At 36.7% G+C, this 20341-nt stretch overlaps 1 protein-coding gene across 1 annotated transcript; it reads left to right on the plus strand.

Annotated features, from left to right (window-relative positions):
- The first annotated feature begins 128 nt into the window (after positions 1-128).
- LOC107928703 (alpha-glucan water dikinase, chloroplastic) lies at positions 129-18625 on the plus strand. The gene is made up of 33 exons (XM_041083034.1): positions 129-287; positions 594-899; positions 2495-2536; positions 2678-2787; positions 2938-3016; positions 3100-3191; positions 3285-3438; positions 3962-4183; positions 4359-4694; positions 4789-4896; positions 5005-5103; positions 5199-5339; positions 5454-5542; positions 11733-11867; positions 11988-12150; positions 12230-12319; positions 12386-12571; positions 12864-12926; positions 13005-13067; positions 13158-13217; positions 13302-13454; positions 13615-13698; positions 13963-14139; positions 14262-14368; positions 14559-14772; positions 14847-14950; positions 15085-15214; positions 15396-15521; positions 16579-16689; positions 16993-17265; positions 17341-17433; positions 17715-17830; positions 18080-18625. Exons 2-33 carry the CDS (start codon positions 618-620, stop codon positions 18282-18284), a joined length of 4407 nt encoding a protein of 1468 aa, XP_040938968.1. The 5' UTR covers positions 129-287; positions 594-617; the 3' UTR covers positions 18285-18625.
- Positions 18626-20341: the final 1716 nt, after the last annotated feature.

Here is a 20341-nt window from a genome sequence, read left to right on the forward strand (position 1 = left end):
ACGTGACAAATGACGATTCCCAATTCCGAACTTTTTGGTACGTGTCCTTAGGGAAACCTGCAATGTGTGTACCCATGATGATAAATCGCCTTACACAAATGAAGGAAGCCTAATTTCGACAGTTCCCACATTCCACTCGCTGGCGCTAAAGCCTCAACTGAAACTTATATTAATCCATTTGCTAATCGCAAGAAAAGAAAAGGAAAGAACAAGTCTTTCTTTTTTTATTCAGAATCTAATCGTATATTCACTGCAATTTTCTCATCCAGATCTTCAACTCTTTCAAGGTAATTTCTTTCTAAATTCATTCCCACAATCTTACTAGTTTAATATTATTACTTGCATTTCATAAATTTGATTTGATTCTTTTTTCTTTTGGGAAATTATCGAAGAATTGTCATTATTAAGTATAATGGTGAATTGTTTTGTTTTCTTGGATCGTCACTTTCATTTTTGCTCCGGTCATGAATTCGGAAATAATGCGATCAACAATGTTATTCTAGTATTTTTGAGTTTACATCATTCTGGAAAAAAATGCTTGTTGAACTTTTTCACGTAAGTTTTCAAGTAACGTTTGGAATCCAATTCTTCAGGAATACCAAGTCTTAACTAGGAAGATGAGTAATTGCGTTGGCCAGATTTTGATACAGCAGCACTTCCTCCGTCCTGCGGTTTTAAAGCATCAAAGCAAACTCAAAAATTCTTCTGGCGTCCCTAACATATCCTTTTGTGCCAATGCTTCCCTGAGTAATTCGGCCCAGCAGCGCAGGTCTTGGATTTCTACAAAGTTCTATGGCAACAGATTGATAAGTAAGAGGAAGCAGAAAATAGCCATGGGGAGCCGACGGGCCTTTACGTTCATCCCTCAAGCCGTATTAGCTGCTAATCTGGCTTCTGAGGCAAAAAGCATTTCTACTTTTGCTTCTTTTTTTTTTCTTTGGCAATAATGGTAGTTAATTTGTTAAAGAATGGATCTCTATATAATTAAATATTATTATATATATACACATGCGCTCGCGAGATTCTCGCATTACCTGTAAGTTTCTTGTCTTTAATTTGAAATCATGCTGACAAGCATGGGTGGTAAATATTGTTTAGAGCTGTACTTTATAGGCCCAACTTTAGCTCTCTTGCTCTTCTTCCTGACTTGTTTACCAATTTCTTTAGCCTCTCTATAATGGAGGTAGAGGTGAAGATCATTTTAATGGTTGGCTTTTAGAGAAAAGGCAACTCAATAGGTCAATAAAAGGGAAAGGTGATCCCTGTCTATATAGCCACAGTACAATGCTTACCTAGTCAATGTGGGATGGTTTCCCACCTCAACACTAGCCCCCTAGACAAAGGTGTAGACTGTGTTTTTGTCAAGGGTTGGTACAGATCCAAAACATCAGAGACAGTGGTGTTGAGGGGGAAAATTAGCACATATCATCTAGCGAAGAGTTGGAATGTGGCTATATAAGCAAGGAACATCTTCCCCTATTGTTGAATTCAGCTGACCTGATAGTACGTATTTTGGGAACATCTAGTGCCAAAGTCATGGAGTCCCCGATCCCTAAGACAGACAATGTAATGTACTTTATCTGCACCCTTGTGTACTCTATTCCCATTGAAGCATACACTTGGAGTGGGTGCAGGGTGAACAATTTCAAAGCAGAATTCCCATTCATTAGACAGAGAAGATCACCATTGAAGCAGACATTATCCCCTAGTGGGCATAGTCTGGCAACAATAGACTTCACATAAAAATTATCCTTAGGATGAATTTTCTCAGTTATTTTTAACTTTTTGAGCTTTATTTATAAGATCAATATTTTTTTGTGTTTTTTGGCATAAAACAAAGTGTAGCTTTGCTAACTAAAATACTGTTTTGCAGTTTGTGTTTTGTTTATCCATTGAGGCAGTTGTTCTCAGTGCATGCTATGCTAGTTTTATTAATACTTCTATCAAACTTTCAAAATTTGAAGATAAGGCTAGTTTTAAACCTTCTATCAAACTTAGTTTCACTTTGTTTTTTTTTCTTTTTTCAAGTTTGAAGACGAGGGATTCTTTCCCTTGGTAATTCTCCAAGTCTTGAAATCCAGGACCTACTTATTACAACTTACATTTCAGCATTTGGGCTTGGAAACTATGATTCTTTTGGCTAGCAATTTTAGGTTTTCTTACCATGAATTGCATGAAACAAGTATATTGTGATCTATAAAACATAAGTTTATTGATTAAGTATTTTCGTTTACTATTCTTTGGAATCAAAATCTTGCTCCTTATTTTCTTGAAATATCTTTTTAAAAAAAAAAAAAAGTATTTGTTTCTTTCTTGAGTGGAGATGCATAAAGAAGCATTTTTTTTCCTTATTTGTTGTATGAAGGAAAACAAATTATATCTGAAGCACTTTCCATTTTCAGAAATTTGCACGTGCTAGCAAAATTCAGTGGCAAACAAATTTGTTATTTTATTTATCTAAAAATTTTGATGCATTCTTACTTTGATGCAGCAGCACCTTGCAAGATTCAATGTTGATGGGATTACTGAATTGCAGGTAGTAATTGCTTGGTTATAAATAATTTTAGTTACCCCATATACTCCGTATAAACCACTAGTTCACTTGACCTTAGCTTGGTATTTTTAGCTACTTCATGTCTTATAGTTACACGAGATTCACCCTTTTTTAATTGAGCAGGTTGATGCTAGTACTCCTGCTTCAGGATCTATTACACAAGTAAATTTTAGAATCATTTACAGTAGCGACTCTTTACTCTTGCACTGGGGTGTGATATGCGATGGAAACGAGTAAGTTCACTTGTACCAGTTAGGAGTCTACATTGGTTGTGAATTTCAAGTGTTTATCTTGTGTTTCATTTTCATTATCACGGTTTGAGAAAGCTCTGTTCCATGCTTCTTTTCTTCCCCCCCCAACCCCCCTCTCTTTTTCTTCGACAGAAACTGGGTACTTCCTTCACGTCAACCGGAAGGGACCAAAAATTACAAGAATAAGGCCTTACGAACTCCATTTGTGGAGGTAAGAACCAATAAATGAGACAATCACAAAAGTTCTCTTTTGACTATCCTAATTTATTTTGTCTACAAATTGCTTTTCTGTAGTCTGGCTCCAGTTCCTATTTAAAGTTAGAAATTGATGATCCTAGCATCCAAGCTATAGAGTTTATTATATTTGATGAAGCCCGAAATACATGGCAAGTATCTGTTGTTTCTTTTTATTATGTTCATGCCATTTAGAAGGCTACTTAAAATGATTTCACTTTTTTCTTCTCTATTTCCATTTGTAGGATAAAAAATAATGGTCAGAACTTTCATGTGAAGTTACCTCGGAAGGAGACATTGATTTCAAATATTTCATTACCTGAAGATCTTGTTCAGATTCAAGCATATTTGAGGTGGGAGCGAAAGGGTAAACAGATGTACACCCGAGAGAAAGAGAAGGCAAGTAATAAGTTTAATAATTATATAGTTTATTTGTTCATATTGTCAAAGCTAATCCTACATTTCCATTTCTTCTTCTTCTGGTCCTTTTTTGTTGTTTCCTTATTTCGTTGAATTGATTAATACTTACTATTAATTTTTCATTATATACTGCATAAAGAGCTCCACTGATGTGCTTTAAACAGAATATTTTTGTGGAGTGGAGCAATTTATTGTGCAACTTCTGATAAAATTTTTTGGCATGCCCCAGTTTTGGATAATAAACTGTTTTGGCTGCAATACCTTAGTTAGAATTTAAGAAGTATGAAGGGTTCTTCTTGTTATTTCATTTTAGGCTTTTCAATCAGTGGAGCAATCTTCAGAGAAATGCAGGATTGTCATCTATAAATGCACACACAAACAATCATGTCATGAATTAAAGCTTTCTTTCTTCCTTTAAATTCCGAACATGTAGGAAATAGTATTTTTTTTCTGGATTTTTTCAATTTCTTCACTTGTCTCAAATAACTTCCGCTTCTCATAGGAAGAATATGAAGCAGCTCGTGCTGAGCTGTTGGAGGAAATAGCCAGGGGTACTTCTGTGGATGACATTCGGACAAAGCTAACAAAAAAAGGTGGGCAAGAATTTAAGGACTCAGCTATTCTTGAAAAAAAAAACGCGATACCCGATGATCTTGTCCAAATACAATCCTATATACGATGGGAGAAAGCAGGGAAGCCAAATTATTCCCCAGAGCAACAGCTTGTAATTTTCTAATCTCTTTCTAACTGGATATTTTGAGTCCTTTTTTGTTTTAAAGCCCTTTTATATTAAAGCAAATTGGACTAGGTGATTGCCCATTTACTTTTAAAAGGTTGGTTAGGAGGTCTCAGTCATTGCATGTTCTAAATTCTGGCTAAAGTAATGTCTCTATAATCAGAGGGAATTTGATGAAGCAAGGAAAGAGTTGCAATTCGAACTAGAAAAAGGTGCATCTCTTGATGTAATTCGAAAGAAGATTACTAAAGGAGAGATAGAGACAAAGGTTTCAAAGCCACCGCAGAACAAAAGATATTTTAGTGCTCAACGGACTCAGCGCAAGCAGAGGGACCTGATGGTGCTTCTTAATAAGCATTCAGTGAAATCTGCAGAAGGAAGTATAACAGTTGAACCAAAACCATTGACAGCAGTTGAAAGCTTTGCTAAGAAAATTGAACTGGATAGCAGCCTTGTTATGAACAAGAAAATTTACAAATTTGGTGAGAGGGAGGTTTTGGTAAGATAACTAGTGTTTCTCTGACTGCCTTCATTCTTTAGGGATGCTTACATGGAAAATATTTTAAAGTTTTGACTTCTTCCGAATATTCCAGGTGCTTGTCACCAAATCTGCTGATAAGATAAAGATTCACATAGCTAGTGATTTTGAAGAACCGCTTACCCTTCACTGGGCTCTATCTGAAAAGGCTGGAGAGTGGCTGGTAAGATCCCTTTAACTATTACGCTCCTCAGGAAGACTTTGGACTTTGGAATTGATTCACTTTTTCTTTCATATAAATCTGAGACTAGTTTACGCAAACATTTTTCAGCCACCACCTCGCACTGTTCTCCCTCCAGGTTCAGTTTCTTTAGGTGGAGCTGCTGAATCAACATTTTCAACATGCTCTTTTGATGATCTTCCCAAACAGGTTCACTAAGTAGATTTCAATCTTATCATATTTTCCTTGTGAATGAAGTATTATAAAAAACTTTTCCTGTATTCATATCCTGAAATCATCTTTAGGTTCAATGCATTGAGTTGGAGATTGAGGACGGTAATTTTAAAGGGATGCCATTTGTTCTTCTGTCTGGAGAGAAGTGGATAAAACATAATGGCTCCGACTTCTATGTGGACTTCAGCCAGAGATTCAAGCAAGATCAAAAGGTTGTTTCTTATTCATGATATCAACCAGGAAAATTTTTTGTCCATGTTCTGCATATGTTATTTTTAATCAGTGTATTCCTGTATGATTAACTGGCCTTTTCTTGAAAATATAAGGATGCTGGTGATGGCAAAGGTACTTCAAAGGTTTTGTTGGATAGAATAGCTGAAATGGAGAGTGAGGCACAAAAGTCTTTTATGCACAGGTCAGCGACCTTCTGGGATGTAGACTTCATTTTGGTTTTACAGCTCATTTATGATATTGCACTGTTATCAGGAATTTAGTTATTGTAGTTTGCAATACTAAGATAGTCTGCTATCAGCTTCTGGAAGTCTACAATGAAATGGCTATAGGATTCCTTCTCATACAGAGTTTTCACTCCTCTCCTAGAAAAGGCGGACAACCTGTCACATTACGGGCATGTTGCAGTCTTACAGATAAAGCTAGTTACTTGAGTTCAAATAAAAACTATTTAATGTCATCCTTTTGCGTACCGATTGTTCGTTTCCTTTGAACGCACCCTACTTTTGTGAACCAGTAGGGCCTGAACAAAATCCTAGATGTAACCTGTGAGAGAAGTAGTTATACACTTTTATCCTTTCCCTTACCTTCACTTTGATTAAAAATTCTAAATCTATCCAAATTAGTTACCAAGCTTATCCAGATTCTTCAAATTTACTAATTGAATTGCTCTAGTTGCTGGTGAATACAGTTTTCTTTTCCCTTAACGATTTAACTTATTTTGTAAAAATAATGATTTTTTAGTCATTTTCCAATTGAGATAATGTCAGATTAATTTGCGACACCAACTCAATCAGCTATTTAAATAGTAATATAGATTTGATAAATAAAACATTTTAAATTAAATTTTTATAAAAATGAAAATACAAATTTTTATTTATATTTTATACAAATATATTATATATGATAAATAAATATTATTTATGATAATATGATTAATTTTCATGGAATTATTATCTATAATTGCATGAAGGATCCATGCATCCTTGTTCTCTTTTCCAATATACTAGCGTTTGACATTCTTACTTGAGTCTAAGCAATATATAGGTGGTGTGCATCATTTTAGCTCATTCATGTGTTTTTTAATGGGGTCATACTTCCTTTAGGAAAAAAAAGGGTTCATATTTGGTTGAAATTTCACTCCAGCATTTTAGTCTGTCATCTTTGAATTTCCGTCGATGACTTATATTTTTCACATGTAAATTTGTTGGTGTTTTGGGACACTTTATCCGGATGAAGTATGAAGCTTAGTCTGAAACTTGAGCAACAACGTAATAAATCCAGATAAAGAATGAAGAAAAACTTGAAGTTAAAGTCTGATGAATTTTGAGCTTAAAAGAACAGAACAGAATTGAAAGCAAGAAATGTGTTGGAGCATATGGAAGAAAATCTGATGATTTCATTCAAAAGAAAACATAGGCTTAAAGCCATTACATATACCAGACATTGGCTTGTCAAAAAAAAAAAATTATAAATTCATCACCTAAACATTACCTAACTCCACTAGTTACATAGGGACTAGGTGATTTTGCTTGCAAACATAAACAAAGCTGGTGATCAGCTCTATCACCATCAAATTACATCAAACATAAACTAAACTAAGTTCAAAATGAACTAGAACACAAAATATGGACTAAACAAACTAAATCATGAAAACTGAAACAGTAGCATGGTTCTTCATCTGGTTAACTCATATTTTCACTAGATAACTTAAGCTTTGTGATTAACTCTTTATCTGCATGAGTTGCATATCCACCTTTGTTGCTGCATGTGTTGCATGGGAACTAACTTCAACACTCCTCCTTAGTTTCCATGCTTGTAACACCTAGTTGCTTTCTCAGTTTTATAAACCTTGACACACCAAGGGCCTTTGTGAAGATATCTGCAACCTGTTCCTCTGAATCGCAATGAATCAGCTCCACTTCTTGAGCTTGTTCCATCTCCCTTATCACATGTAACTTGATGCTGAAGTGCTTCGTTCTACCATGGAAGACAGGATTCTTTGCAATTGCAACAGCAGACTTGTTATCACAAAAGATCTCTGTTGCCTCCCTTTGATGTAGGTTAAGATCAGCTAGAATTTTTCTCAGCCAAATGGCTTGATTTACAGCATTGACAGCTGCAACATATTCAGCTTCTGCTGTTGATTGAGCCACCATCGATTGTTTCCTTGAGCTCCAACAAAACATGGTTGAGACAAGGGTAAAAGCATATCCAGAGGTGCTTTTCATATCATCACTTGAACTAGCCCAGTCACTATCAGTATAGCCTCTCAACTTCAAACTTTCAGCTTTGTTAAATAACACACCATAGTCAAGAGTGCCTTTGATGTACCTTAGCACTCTCTTTGCTGCTTGAAAGTGCTGGACATTACAGAAATGCATAAACCTTGATAACATATTCACAGCAAACAAGATATCTGGCCTAGTTGCTATCAAATATAACAAGCAACAAACTAGGCTCCTGTAGATAGACTCATTGACTGGTTCATGATCTCCTTGGCTTGATAGCTTCATTCCAACAGCAATAGGAGTGCTTGTTGGCTTACAATTCTCCATTGAGAACTTGGACAAAACCTTCAAGGCAAATGTTCTTTGTCCCAAGAAGATTTTTCCTTCTGCTTGGCGCACCTCCATTCCCAAAAAGTATGTCATTAGCCCCAAGTGAGACATTTCAAACATGTCCTTCATTTTGGCTTTGAATTCAGCCAACATGTTTTGATCTCTTCCAGTCACCAAAAGGTCATCGACATAGAGGGATACAATAAGCTGTATTTCAGCTTCATTCTTCTTGACATATAGTGTTGGCTCACTAACACTTCTGTTAAATCTCAAACTGACCAAGTAACTGTCAATTCGAGCATACCAGGCTCTAGGAGCCTGTTTCAGGCCATACAATGCTTTCTTAAGCCTGTACACCATTTTTTTTTTTGCCAGACACAACGAAGTCTTGAGGCTGATCAATGTAGATCTCTTCTTTAAGGAAGCCATTTAGGAATGCAGACTTCACATCTAACTGATGAATGACCCATTACTTTTGTGTTGCTAAAGAAACTAGCAATCTGATTGTGTCAAGTCTGGCTATTGGTGCAAAAGTCTCCAAGTAGTCCAGGCCATATCTTTGACTGAAGCCTTTGGTAACAAGTCTGGCTTTCAGCTTGTTTAAACTGCCATCAGCATTTTGTTTGGCTCGATAGACCTATTTAACACCAATGATCTTTCTGTTGGTAGGCCTTTCAACTAGCTCCCATGTTTGATTCTTCTGAATCATCTTGATTTCTTCAACCATGGCCTGTTTCCATCCTTCATCAGCTTCAGCTTCTTCAAAACTGCATGGCTCCAATATGGCAACTTGTGCTCTTTCATAAATTTCAGCCAAAGGTCTAATGCCTCTGACTGGCATGTCATCAATGTCCATTTCAGGACTAACTTGATTAGGTTCAACATGATCAGCCATCAGCTCTTCAGAAACAGCCTCTGGCTCATTCTTTTCCCAATTCCAGCATCCTTTTTCATCAAAGATCGCATCTCTGCTTACTTGAATTTTGTTTGTTAAAGGGTCCAAGATCCTGTAGCCCTTTTTGACCATACTATATCCGGCTAAAATACCAGGAAGAGCTCTTTTGGACAACTTATCCCTTTTTACAGTTGGTATTTGGCTGTAACATAGGCAACCAAAGACTTTCATATGAGCCAATGATGGCTTGAACCCGAACCAGACCTCAAAAGGTGTCTTGTGAGCAAGTGCTTTGGTTGGAAGCCTATTCTGAATGTAGACAGTAGTATTGACTGCTTCAGCCCACATGGTATTGGGCAAATTCTTCTCAAACAGTAAACATCTGGCCATATCCATCAAGCTCCTGTTCTTCCTTTCACTTGCACCATTTTGTTGAGGTGTATAAGTGTTGGTGAGCTAGTGTCTAATGCCTGGTTCATCACAGAAGGTATTAAATCCGGATGAAGTATACTCTATTCCATTATCAGACCTAAGGGTCTTGAGTTTACAACCTGTTTCAGTTTCTGCTGTAGCTTTAAATTTCTGGAATATTGAGAGTACTTCATACTTATTCCGGTGAAAGTATGCCCAACAATACCTGGAGTAATCATCAATAAATAAAATGAAGTATTTGCTTCCATTCAATGTTTCAGTCTTCATGGGGCCACACACATTTGTGTGTACACGCTGCAGCTTCTCAGAGGCTCTCCATGCTTGATTGGTAGGAAATGACAATCTTGCTTGTTTTCCCAATTGACAGACCTTACATACCTCTTCTTCCTCAACAGAGTTGGTGAAGTTTTCAACCAAGTCTTCACTGATCATCTGAGTCATTGATATGAAGTTGGCATGCCCAAGCCTTTGGTGCCAAAGCTTGGAATCTTCTGTAGAGGCAATGCAAGCTGAGCGTAAGTCACTTGGCCAGCTGACTTCAAAGCATTTAACAGTCATAGTGATTGACATGAACTTGGATCCACTTGGATCACTTATCTGGCATTCTTCACCTTTGAACACAACAGAATAACCTTTCTCAAGCAATTGAGCAATGCTGAGAAGGTTTCTGTCAATCTCAGGCACAAGCAGCACATTTGGAATGACTTTATTGCCTGTAAGAGTGCATATCAGCACAGCCCCTTTTCCTTCAGCTTTTATGAACTGTTCATTACCAACTTTCACTTTGGTCGTGCAACTTCTATCCAAAGTCTTAAAGATGGTTGCATCAGGTGACATGTGGTTAGTGCAGCCACTGTCCAACAACCAGCCTTTTGAACCTTTCTTCTGGCCAACTAAGCATGAAACAGCAAAGACCTACTCTTCATGGTCACTACTGTCTTCAGCCACTTGAGCTTCAACATTTTTGTATTGTGCTTGATTCTGGCCAGGTCTGCCCTTTTGTTTGCAGACCCTTTCAACATGCCCCTTCTTTTTGCAATGTTAACATACAGCATCTAGTCTGAACCAACATTTGGCCTCTGGATGACCAGGCCTTTTACAAAATCTGCAGAGTTGATCTCTTCCTCTTGCAGCATCAGGCTTAGGCCTATTTTTCGAGGTCTTCATGCCTTTGTAGGCTGAGGAACTTGAAGCAGACTTCGTCTTAGCTTGGAAAGCACCCTCTTGGTGCTCCTCCATCCTGCTAGCTCTCCTTTGCTCCTGAGCATAGAGGGCATTAATGAGCTCAGTTAAGGAGATGCTTGCTAGGTCTCTTGAATCCTCTAAGGAGGATATTTTTGCTTCATACCTTTCTGGTAAGGTAGAGAGCACTTTCTCCACAATCCTTGCCTCATCAAATTGCTCACCAAGGAGCCTTATGCTGTTAACTACAACCATGATTCTGTCAGAATACTTCTTGACAGTTTCTTCTTCCTTCATCTTCAAGTTCTCAAAGTCCCTTCTCAAGTTTAGAAGCTGCTGTTGCCTTGTTCTTTCAGTACCTTGGAACTCCTCCTTCAATTTGTCCCAGGTTTGCTTTGGTGTCTCACAGGCCATAATCCTTGTAAAGATCACATCTGAGACACAATTTTGAATACAGGACATAGCTTTGTGCCTCTTAGTCCTTTCATCAGCATGTTGCCTGATCTGTGCAACTGTTGGATTTGCTCTCAATGGTGCTGGTTCAATATCTGAGTTGACCACCTCTCATAGATCAAATGCTTGGAGATAGGTCCTCATCTTAACCACCCAAATGTGGTATCCTTCTCCACTGAACACTGGTGGTGGCGCTGGTGAGAATCCTGATGAAGACATGGTTCTACAGGTGCACTAAGAATTTGGCTCTAGATACCAATTGTTGGTGTTTTGGGACACTTTATCCGGATGAAGTATGAAGCTTAGTCTGAAGAAAAACTTGAAGTTAAAGTTTGATGAGTTTTGAGCTTAAAAGAACATAACAGAATTGAAAGCAAGAAATGTGTTGGAGCATATAGAAGAAAATCTGATGACTTCATTCAAAAGAAACATAGGCTTAAAGCCATTACATATACCAGACATTGGCTAGTAAAAAAAAAACAATAAATTCATCACCTAAACATTACCTAACTCCACTAGTTACATAGGGACTAGGTGATTTTGCTTGCAAACATAAACAAAGCTGGTGATCAGCTCTATCACCATTAAATTACATCAAACATAAACTAAACTAAGTTCAAAATGAACTAGAACACAAAATATGGACTAAACAAACTAAACCATGAAAACTGAAACAGTAGCATGGTTCTTCATCTGGTTAACTCATATTTTCACTGGATAACTTAAGCTTTGTGATTAACTTCTTATCTGCATGAGCTGCATATCCAAATTTTCTAGTTCTGTGTTCTGTTTAATTATGTTCAGCTGTCCATTGTTCTTCAAGGAATAAGTCTTGCTATTTCCCTTTATAGGTTTAATATTGCATCAGATTTAATGGATCAAGCCAAAGATACTGGCGAATTGGGCCTGGCTGGGATCTTAGTGTGGATGAGGTTTATGGCTACGAGGCAGCTCATATGGAATAAAAACTACAATGTGAAACCACGGTACAGACGAGATTAATTGACTTGAGATTATGAGTGAAACTTCTGTTTACAATTTTTTTGCTATCATGCATGACAGTTTTATTAATGCAAATGTAGTTGTTATTGTATATCGTTCTGCAGGGAGATAAGTAAGGCACAGGATAGACTCACTGACTTGCTCCAGAGTACTTACACTACTCATCCACAGCATCGCGAGCTTTTGCGCATGATTATGTCTACTGTTGGTCATGGAGGTGAAGGGGATGTGGGGCAAAGAATTAGGGATGAAATATTGGTCATCCAGGTCAATCTTGAAGAACAGGTTTTTTTTTTTTTTTCAATTTAACAGTATATTTACATGGGGTTTTATCTATCTATTTCAGAGGAACAATGACTGCAAGGGAGGGATGATGGAGGAATGGCACCAGAAGTTGCATAATAATACTAGTCCAGATGACGTTGTAATCTGTCAGGTATGAGATGTGTATTCAGTCAAAATTCACCAAGAGCGCTCCAGCTAAAAGAAAATATGCTTGCAGGCACTGATCGACTATATTAAAAGTGACTTTGACATTAGCATCTACTGGAAGACTCTAACTGAGAATGGAATAACTAAGGAACGCCTCTTAAGTTATGATCGTGCTATCCATTCTGACCCAAGTTTTGGGAGAGATCAGAAGGATGGTCTATTGCGTGATCTTGGCCATTATATGAGAACCTTGAAGGTCTGTCTTCTTAAACCTTGATAGTTTTCTTCATTATAATGTTCTTGATTTTTCATCACCGTTATGGTGAAGGAGGATATATGATAGGCATCCTTGATACATTGGTCCTAAGTTCCTTGGCTGTACTTTTATCTCATTATCATAGAGATTCCTGTTGTCTTGTTTTAGACATAAGTTTATGTTTATCTACTCTCTCATACTGGATTAATTTTCTTCAATTATTTTTTCATTTGCCATATATAGGATGTTGCACTATATTAATAATTTCATTCTAATTGTGATGTACGCATAGGCTGTTCATTCTGGTGCAGATCTTGAGTCTGCTATTTCTAATTGCATGGGCTACCAAGCAGAGGTAATATCAGAAAGAAGGTAAAATTGTCTGGACAGTGTATTATTGTCAGCATTTGACAAATACTTTCCTTGTTTGCAGGGTGAAGGTTTCATGGTCGGGGTGCAAATAAACCCTGTAGCTGGCTTGCCCTCTGGAATTCCAGTAAGTTTAAGTTTATCTTCAGATTTCTTTCAAATGTGAGGTTTTCCTCCCAAAAAAGGTGACCATAAATTAGACTTACACTTATAACAGGAATTGCTTCAGTTTATACTTCAACATGTTGAAGACAGAAATGTAGAAGCCCTGATTGAGGTTTGTAGCATTTGATTGGAGATCTGGAATAACTCTACCTGTTTATTTTCTCTGACATATCGTCTTTCAACCCCTTTTTCACAGGGTCTACTTGAGGCTCGTCAAGAGCTTCAGCCATTGTTGTCGAAGTCTAGTGATCGTCTGAAGGATCTATTGTTTTTAGACATTGCCCTTGACTCTACTGTTAGGACAGCTACTGAAAGAGCTTATGAGGAGCTGAACAATGCTGGACCAGAGGTAAATCCTGTTGTCTTCACCATATTTGCTGTATCAAACATTTAGTATTTCTGTGCAATGCTCTTACTGATATGTACCTCTATTGCATGATGTTGTGGGGGTCTTTGTTATATATATTTTTGTATATGAAAGCTTGATTAGGTTCTTGTGCTTCTTGCAGAAAATCATGTACTTCATCACTCTCGTCCTAGAAAACCTTGCACTTTCATCTGATGACAATGAGGATCTGATCTATTGTTTGAAGGTAAAATACCTTGTCATACAGTGTTAAGTTTATATTTCTTGGGGAAATTTTGATTAATGATATCGATTACTAAATCAATCGTCCTTCCTCTAGTCGCTAATATTGAGAATTGAGTGCTAGCATATTAATGTGAATGGGTGGGCCCGTCTTGTTGTACTTAGCAAAAGAGAGTTTGTAGAGCTCCATGGAAACACTTCAATTATGGCTTGTCATCATACAAGTTCTCTATCATGGATGCTAACTGCTACTTCATTACTCTTGTAGGGATGGCATCATGCCATAAGCATGTGCAATAGTCAAAGTGCTCACTGGGCACTGTACGCGAAGTCAGTACTGGATAGAACTCGCCTTGGACTGTCTAGTAAGGCTGAGTGGTACCAGCGTATCTTGCAACCATCAGCAGAATATCTTGGATCATTGCTTGAAGTAGATCCATGGGCTGTATGTTATTACCTCTTTAAATCTCAACAATAATTGCTTGCTTTAAATTTTCCGCTGTTAGTTGACGATAAACTTATTAACCAAAATTGGAAAATAAAGTGGAGTCTTTGAATTTTTTCCAGATCAACATATTTACAGAAGAAGTTATCCGTGCTGGATCAGCTGCAACTTTATCTTCGCTTATTAATCGACTTGATCCTGTTCTTAGGGAGACTGCTCATCTTGGAAGGTAGGCATGTAATCATTGGACTGCTAACTGACTCAGTTATTAGAAAATACTGGCAGTGCAACAATATTTTATGCAATTATACCTAGGCTTGATTCATGTAAGCAGATTTCGGCATAGGATTAAAGAAATATGAGCCTGTCACTTTATACAGCCGGGACTTTCTAATGCAAGTTGTCATGTCATGGGACAGTTGGCAGGTTATCAGTCCAGTTGAAGTTGTTGGGTATGTTGATGTTGTAGAAGAGCTGCTTGCTGTACAGAATAAATCTTATGACCGGCCTACTATTTTAGTGGCAAAAAGTGTAAAAGGAGAAGAAGAAATTCCAGATGGCACAGTTGCTGTATTGACACCTGACATGCCTGATGTTTTATCACATGTTTCTGTCCGAGCAAGAAATTGCAAGGTGATTACCTGGTTCATTGATACTTCTCCATAGCTGATAACTAAGTAAAAAATTTGGGCTAATACCAACTGCAGGTTTGCTTTGCTACATGCTTTGATCCTAAAATTCTGGCTGACCTCCAAGCAAACAAAGGGAAATTATTACGCCTAAAACCTTCATCTGCAGATGTAGTTTATAGGTAGTGCTATCTCTATCTTGATCATGAATATGTCTAATCCATCAAATATCATGATGCACGACTAAACAAATTTCTCGTTTTCACATAAGCAAAGGTAATTTGAATTTTGTTCTCTTTTTCATGCATTAACTTAGTGAGGTGAAGGAGGGTGACCTAGCTGATTCAAGTAACTTGAAGGGAGATGGTCCATCATCTATTACTTTGGTTAGAAAGCAGTTTGGTGGTAAATATGCCATATCAGCAGAGGAATTTACACCTGAAATGGTTAGACTTGCAAAATCTTATTCACTCTATATCCGAACTTTTATTTTTTGCTTCTTAACCTACAGAGTTGCAATGAAATTGAAGATTGAACTTTTCAAAGTTCCTTGCATGATATAGCTCTGAATTATGTTTGTAATGGTGTATGTCTAATTTATGCATGGGGACATTTTTGGTCCTCTAGGTCGGTGCTAAATCACGCAATATCTCATATCTAAAAGGAAAAGTTCCATCTTGGGTTGGGATTCCCACATCAGTTGCCCTTCCATTTGGAGTATTTGAGAAGGTTCTTGCAGATAAACTAAACCAGGTTGTTCTCATTCTGAACTTGGATATTGTCTCCCTGCTTTATTAATGCTTCTGTAGATGCAGTTAGTTTACAATGACCTGATTCAGGGGTTCAAGTTTACCATTTTGTTCAGCAGCTTTGAGCTTGCATCAATAAGGTTCAAGCTCTTGGATTTATATTGTTGTGTGACCAGATGTCATATTCTGAAACAAATCTCGCAAGTAAATAATTGATATTCAAGTTAATCTAATTAACACCCCCCCCCCAAAAAAAAAAAAGAAAAAATGAAATGGAAAGGAATAAAAGAAAAGATTAACCAGTGTTATTCCATATTTGTTAAATATTGGATTTCTTCTGGTCCTATATTAAAGTTGAGCCCCTTTTCTCAGCCTCTTCATTTTTTTTGAAGTACTCGTGTCTAACATATAGATATGGGAATATAACCTCTAAGGATCCTCTAAATGCATGGAAAGCCTTAGACAAGCCTAAACACACCTGTTGGACCCGTACCTAACACCGACTCGAGTCTAAGTAGCATAGCTTCTATGTATTGTCAATTGGTTTTAGAGTGGATGCTTAATATGGTATTAGAGCCCAAATTTGGTCATGTTGTCAATCTTGCCTAACCCCATGTGAGGTTGATGCCCCCTAGCAAGGTTGTCTACGTGTAGGCCCTGTGAGCTACATTTGATGGGGAGTATTATGTGGATTTGGCCCTGCACCTATTTCTAACTGGTATGAGGTTGGATACTTAACACTTATCTTTAAAATTACTAGGGGAAAAAAACCTCTGGAAAGGGCAGATATGGGATTTGATATAACTACTCTGGCTTCAGATTGGGGTGTGAAAATTCTTAGAGCACTTAAAGTTGCAAAGGATTGGAAAAAAAGATTATTCCAGAATAAAAATAATCAAATTGCTGATGCAAAATATGTTCTCTTGTGTCAATACACATTCAGATCCTCTACTTGTCAAGATAGTTCTGTTGTGTCAATATGTATTTAGCTTCTCTTCTTGTCAAAATAGTCCTCTTATCTGACCGGTGTTATATCCCATTCTTTCCTCTTTATTTCTCAGAGGGTGGTTGAGAAGTTGCAAATTTTGAAGAAAAAGTTGGGAGAAGGAGACTTTGATGCACTTGGGGAGATTCGTCAGACGGTTCTACAACTGGCAGCACCACCCGAATTGGTATGCATTTTACCTGTTGTGCTTACGATGTTTCTTCTGCTAAGCCTTCATTTCCTACTTGGTAGCATCATTAGAAGCAGTCACAATAGCTTGTGACAGTGTTCTGTTCAGTTCTCTGTTTGACCAAGAAAAATCTCCCTTCTCCCCCTATTACCTATATCTCCATGAAAATCAGAAATTTTTTTCCCCTTTTTGTGAAAGATTTCCGTGCTTTCTTTTCTTGATAGAAGCTGATAGTCTTGAATCAGAGATTTCTTTGGGAGGGAACTAGTCAGATTTATTTCAATTTCTTATAACCTTCAGGTGAAAGAGCTGAAGACCAAGATGCTAAGTTCTGGAATGCCTTGCCCCGGAGATGAAGGTGAACAGAGGTGGGAGCAAGCATGGACTGCTATAACGAAGGTCTGGGCCTCAAAATGGAATGAGAGAGCATATTTCAGCACCAGGAAAGCCAAACTAGACCACGAGTACCTATGCATGGCTGTCCTGGTTCAGGAAATAATCAATGCTGATTATGCATTTGTTATCCATACTACTAATCCTTCTTCAGGGGACTCATCAGAGATCTATGCTGAGGTATGTACCACCAGTTATCATCTTCTTTGATGCTCATTGGGGAAATAAAATGGAATTATTTGCACCATGACGTAGGTGGTGAAGGGACTTGGAGAAACTCTGGTTGGAGCTTATCCAGGTCGTGCTTTGAGTTTTGTTTGCAAGAAAAGCAATCTCAGCTCTCCTCAGGTAAAACATGTCTGCACAGATTTAATTGGAGATTTTAGGTAAATTTTGATACCATAGCTTGAAAAATATGGAATTAATAATGTAATGCAAGCAGCAGAAGAAGAAAGCTATCACTACAATGACCATTTTATCATATTATTGAAATAAAACTATAATAATGTAATGCAAGCAGAAGACGAAAGCTATCACTACAATGACCTTTTTATCATATTAATGAAATAAAACTATATTTGATCACAATGCTGCTATCATATCCATTAACAATTTCTAGAACGTTTCAGGTATTGGGATACCCGAGCAAACCAATTGCTCTCTTCATAAGGCGTTCCATTATCTTCCGCTCTGATTCAAATGGTGAAGATCTAGAAGGTTACGCGGGTGCTGGCCTTTATGACAGGTAATCTCTTTCCGAACTCTCTGCACAAAGACAGTGATGTTTATATTTATTCTGTGTTTGTTTCGGTTTTTCATTTTGTCAGACTAGTGCCCCGAAAGGAGGGGTTGAGATTCTGCTAACCTTTTTCAGTTAATGGTGATCAATGTCTTAACATTATGTTCTTGGGAGATATAGATTGGAAGCTATGTACTTGAAAACATTCATTCATTCCCAATTTTCAACATTCCTGACAAATGATTTTATTTGCAGTGTGCCCATGGATGAAGAAGAGAAAGTAGTGGTTGATTACTCATGTGACCCATTGCTAAACGATGGCAAGTTCCAACAATCTATCCTGTCTAGTATTGCAGGGGCAGGAAAGGCTATAGAGGAACTTTATAGATCCCCGCAAGATATTGAAGGTGTGATTAGGGATGGTAAGGTTTATGTTGTCCAGACAAGACCCCAGATGTGATCCCTTTTTGTTCTATATTATTTCTTCTTTATGGCAAGCCTTTGTAAAGTGACGGGGAAAAGAGAGCAAATGAGGAGAAGGAAGCAGGAAAACAAAAAACAATGAAAGCAAAAATTAGGAAAAGAATAAAGAGGGGTTGTTTAAAACCACAAAAGTAAAAAGTTGGTATGTAGTATCAGATGCCATTTTACAGGTGGCCGATTCAGTGCTATTATTATTATTATTATTATTATTATTATTTTGTAATTTCTAGTAAATACTATGCTTCCTGTCCCAAGGTAGTATTACCATATACTATTGATTATTTTTCAAGTGAAATAATAAAGATACTTTTTATTTTATAATTGTTTCAATACTTTTGTTTAATTTTATTTTTAATTTATTTTCATACGCCATAATGGTTTTGGAAATTTTGGGTTAATTTTTATGTGGTGGCGCAATTTGGGGTGTATTCCCCCTCCCAAAATGGAGTCTAAATTTCTAAGAAAAATGCTGAAAAATATAAAAGTAGAAATTGAGTGTCAATGGAGTGTGAAACTCTTTAACTGATTGATATATTTCATCTATTAATAAAATTATATGATTTAAAATTATATGATTTGAGGAAATATATTTTGGAGATTGCTTTAAATAATATATTTAGTCACCTATTAGATTGAGTTACAACATTGATTGTTTAGTTGTCAAGAATCTACGTTTATCTTGTTCTTTATTATTATAGTGTATTCATCTTATAATATGGTTCATTCAAGGATTTGATATAAATCTTATGTTTGTAAGTTTTAAAATATTTTATATAATTCTTGTATAGGTTATTGTAAAAAGAGAATAAGTACTTAATTTTTTCTTGTGAGAAACTTTATTAGATTAATGTATATTAATAGTAAAACCTTGTTGTGGTTTTACTTGTTGAATTCACATGAGCAAATTTAGTGGTGAAAGTATTATTTTTTAATGTGTAAAGGTGAAGAAAATTATCATGGTTGTGTAATAGATTAGGGTAATTTGTTGCGAGTGTTAAAGTTAGTGAATATTTCTTATTGAGTTGGGCTTCACAGACATAAGGAAACAGAACTGTGTAAACAACTCTTGCGTTTCCTGTTTGTTTATTAATGTTTATTTGGTGCTGAATGAGTGTCCATTCTCTTATTACTCTTTCTAAGTACTTAGCTTATACATCAACAGCATTTTGAGTTTCAATTGGTATATGAGGAGTTGCTAGATTCAAGTTATAGAAAGTTCATCTACTTAAAGACCCCTTATACTAGAGGTTGGCAATTACGCTTATAAGAAAGCACGTTTGAAGGTTTACATTAAGTGATAAGAAGACATGGTGTGTTGTTTTGACTGGATGAGTGTCACTCAAAATGGATACAAGAAGTGGAAGGGTTATTAAGTCAAAAACACAACGGACCATTGAGGAAGAGAAAGTGACAGATAATAACTCAAAAGCTTTATATGCAATATTTTTTGTAGTTGACACGCAAGAGTTTAAAAGGATTGAAAGTACATGATTGTAAAGGCTACTTGGGATATCTTAGAGACTATTCATGAATGAACATCCACAGTCAAGCAATCAAATATGTAAATGTTGACATCAAGGTTTGAGAGCTTAAGGATGCAAGAGTCAGAAACAATTGGAGAATTTTATGTTGAACTGTTTGACTTATCAAATCAGGTTTTTGCTTTCGGTGAAGAATATTTTAATGCTAAAAAGTTACTCTGAAAGATTTTCAATTAAGGTTACAGTTATTGAGGAGGCCAAAAATCTTGAGAGATTGGCAATTGATGAACTGATTGTTTTTTTATAGATCTTTGAGATGAATTTAGATGAGGCTAAACACAATAGAGGAAAAGGGGACAAAAATATTATTCTTTAGGTAAATGAGGAAGTGCCAACTCCTTATAATGCTACTATAGAAGATCACCATGAGTAGATAACTTTTCTCACTTAGAATTTCAATAGGACTTTCAAGAAACAGGTAAGGATATTCAAAAAGTTCGAAGTCAATGTCAATTTCCCAAAAACAAGTCAAATGGGGTAATGGTTAAAGGAG

This window comes from Gossypium hirsutum, chromosome A12 (genome assembly GCF_007990345.1).
Source record: "Gossypium hirsutum isolate 1008001.06 chromosome A12, Gossypium_hirsutum_v2.1, whole genome shotgun sequence".
Classification (NCBI taxonomy): domain Eukaryota; kingdom Viridiplantae; phylum Streptophyta; class Magnoliopsida; order Malvales; family Malvaceae; genus Gossypium; species Gossypium hirsutum.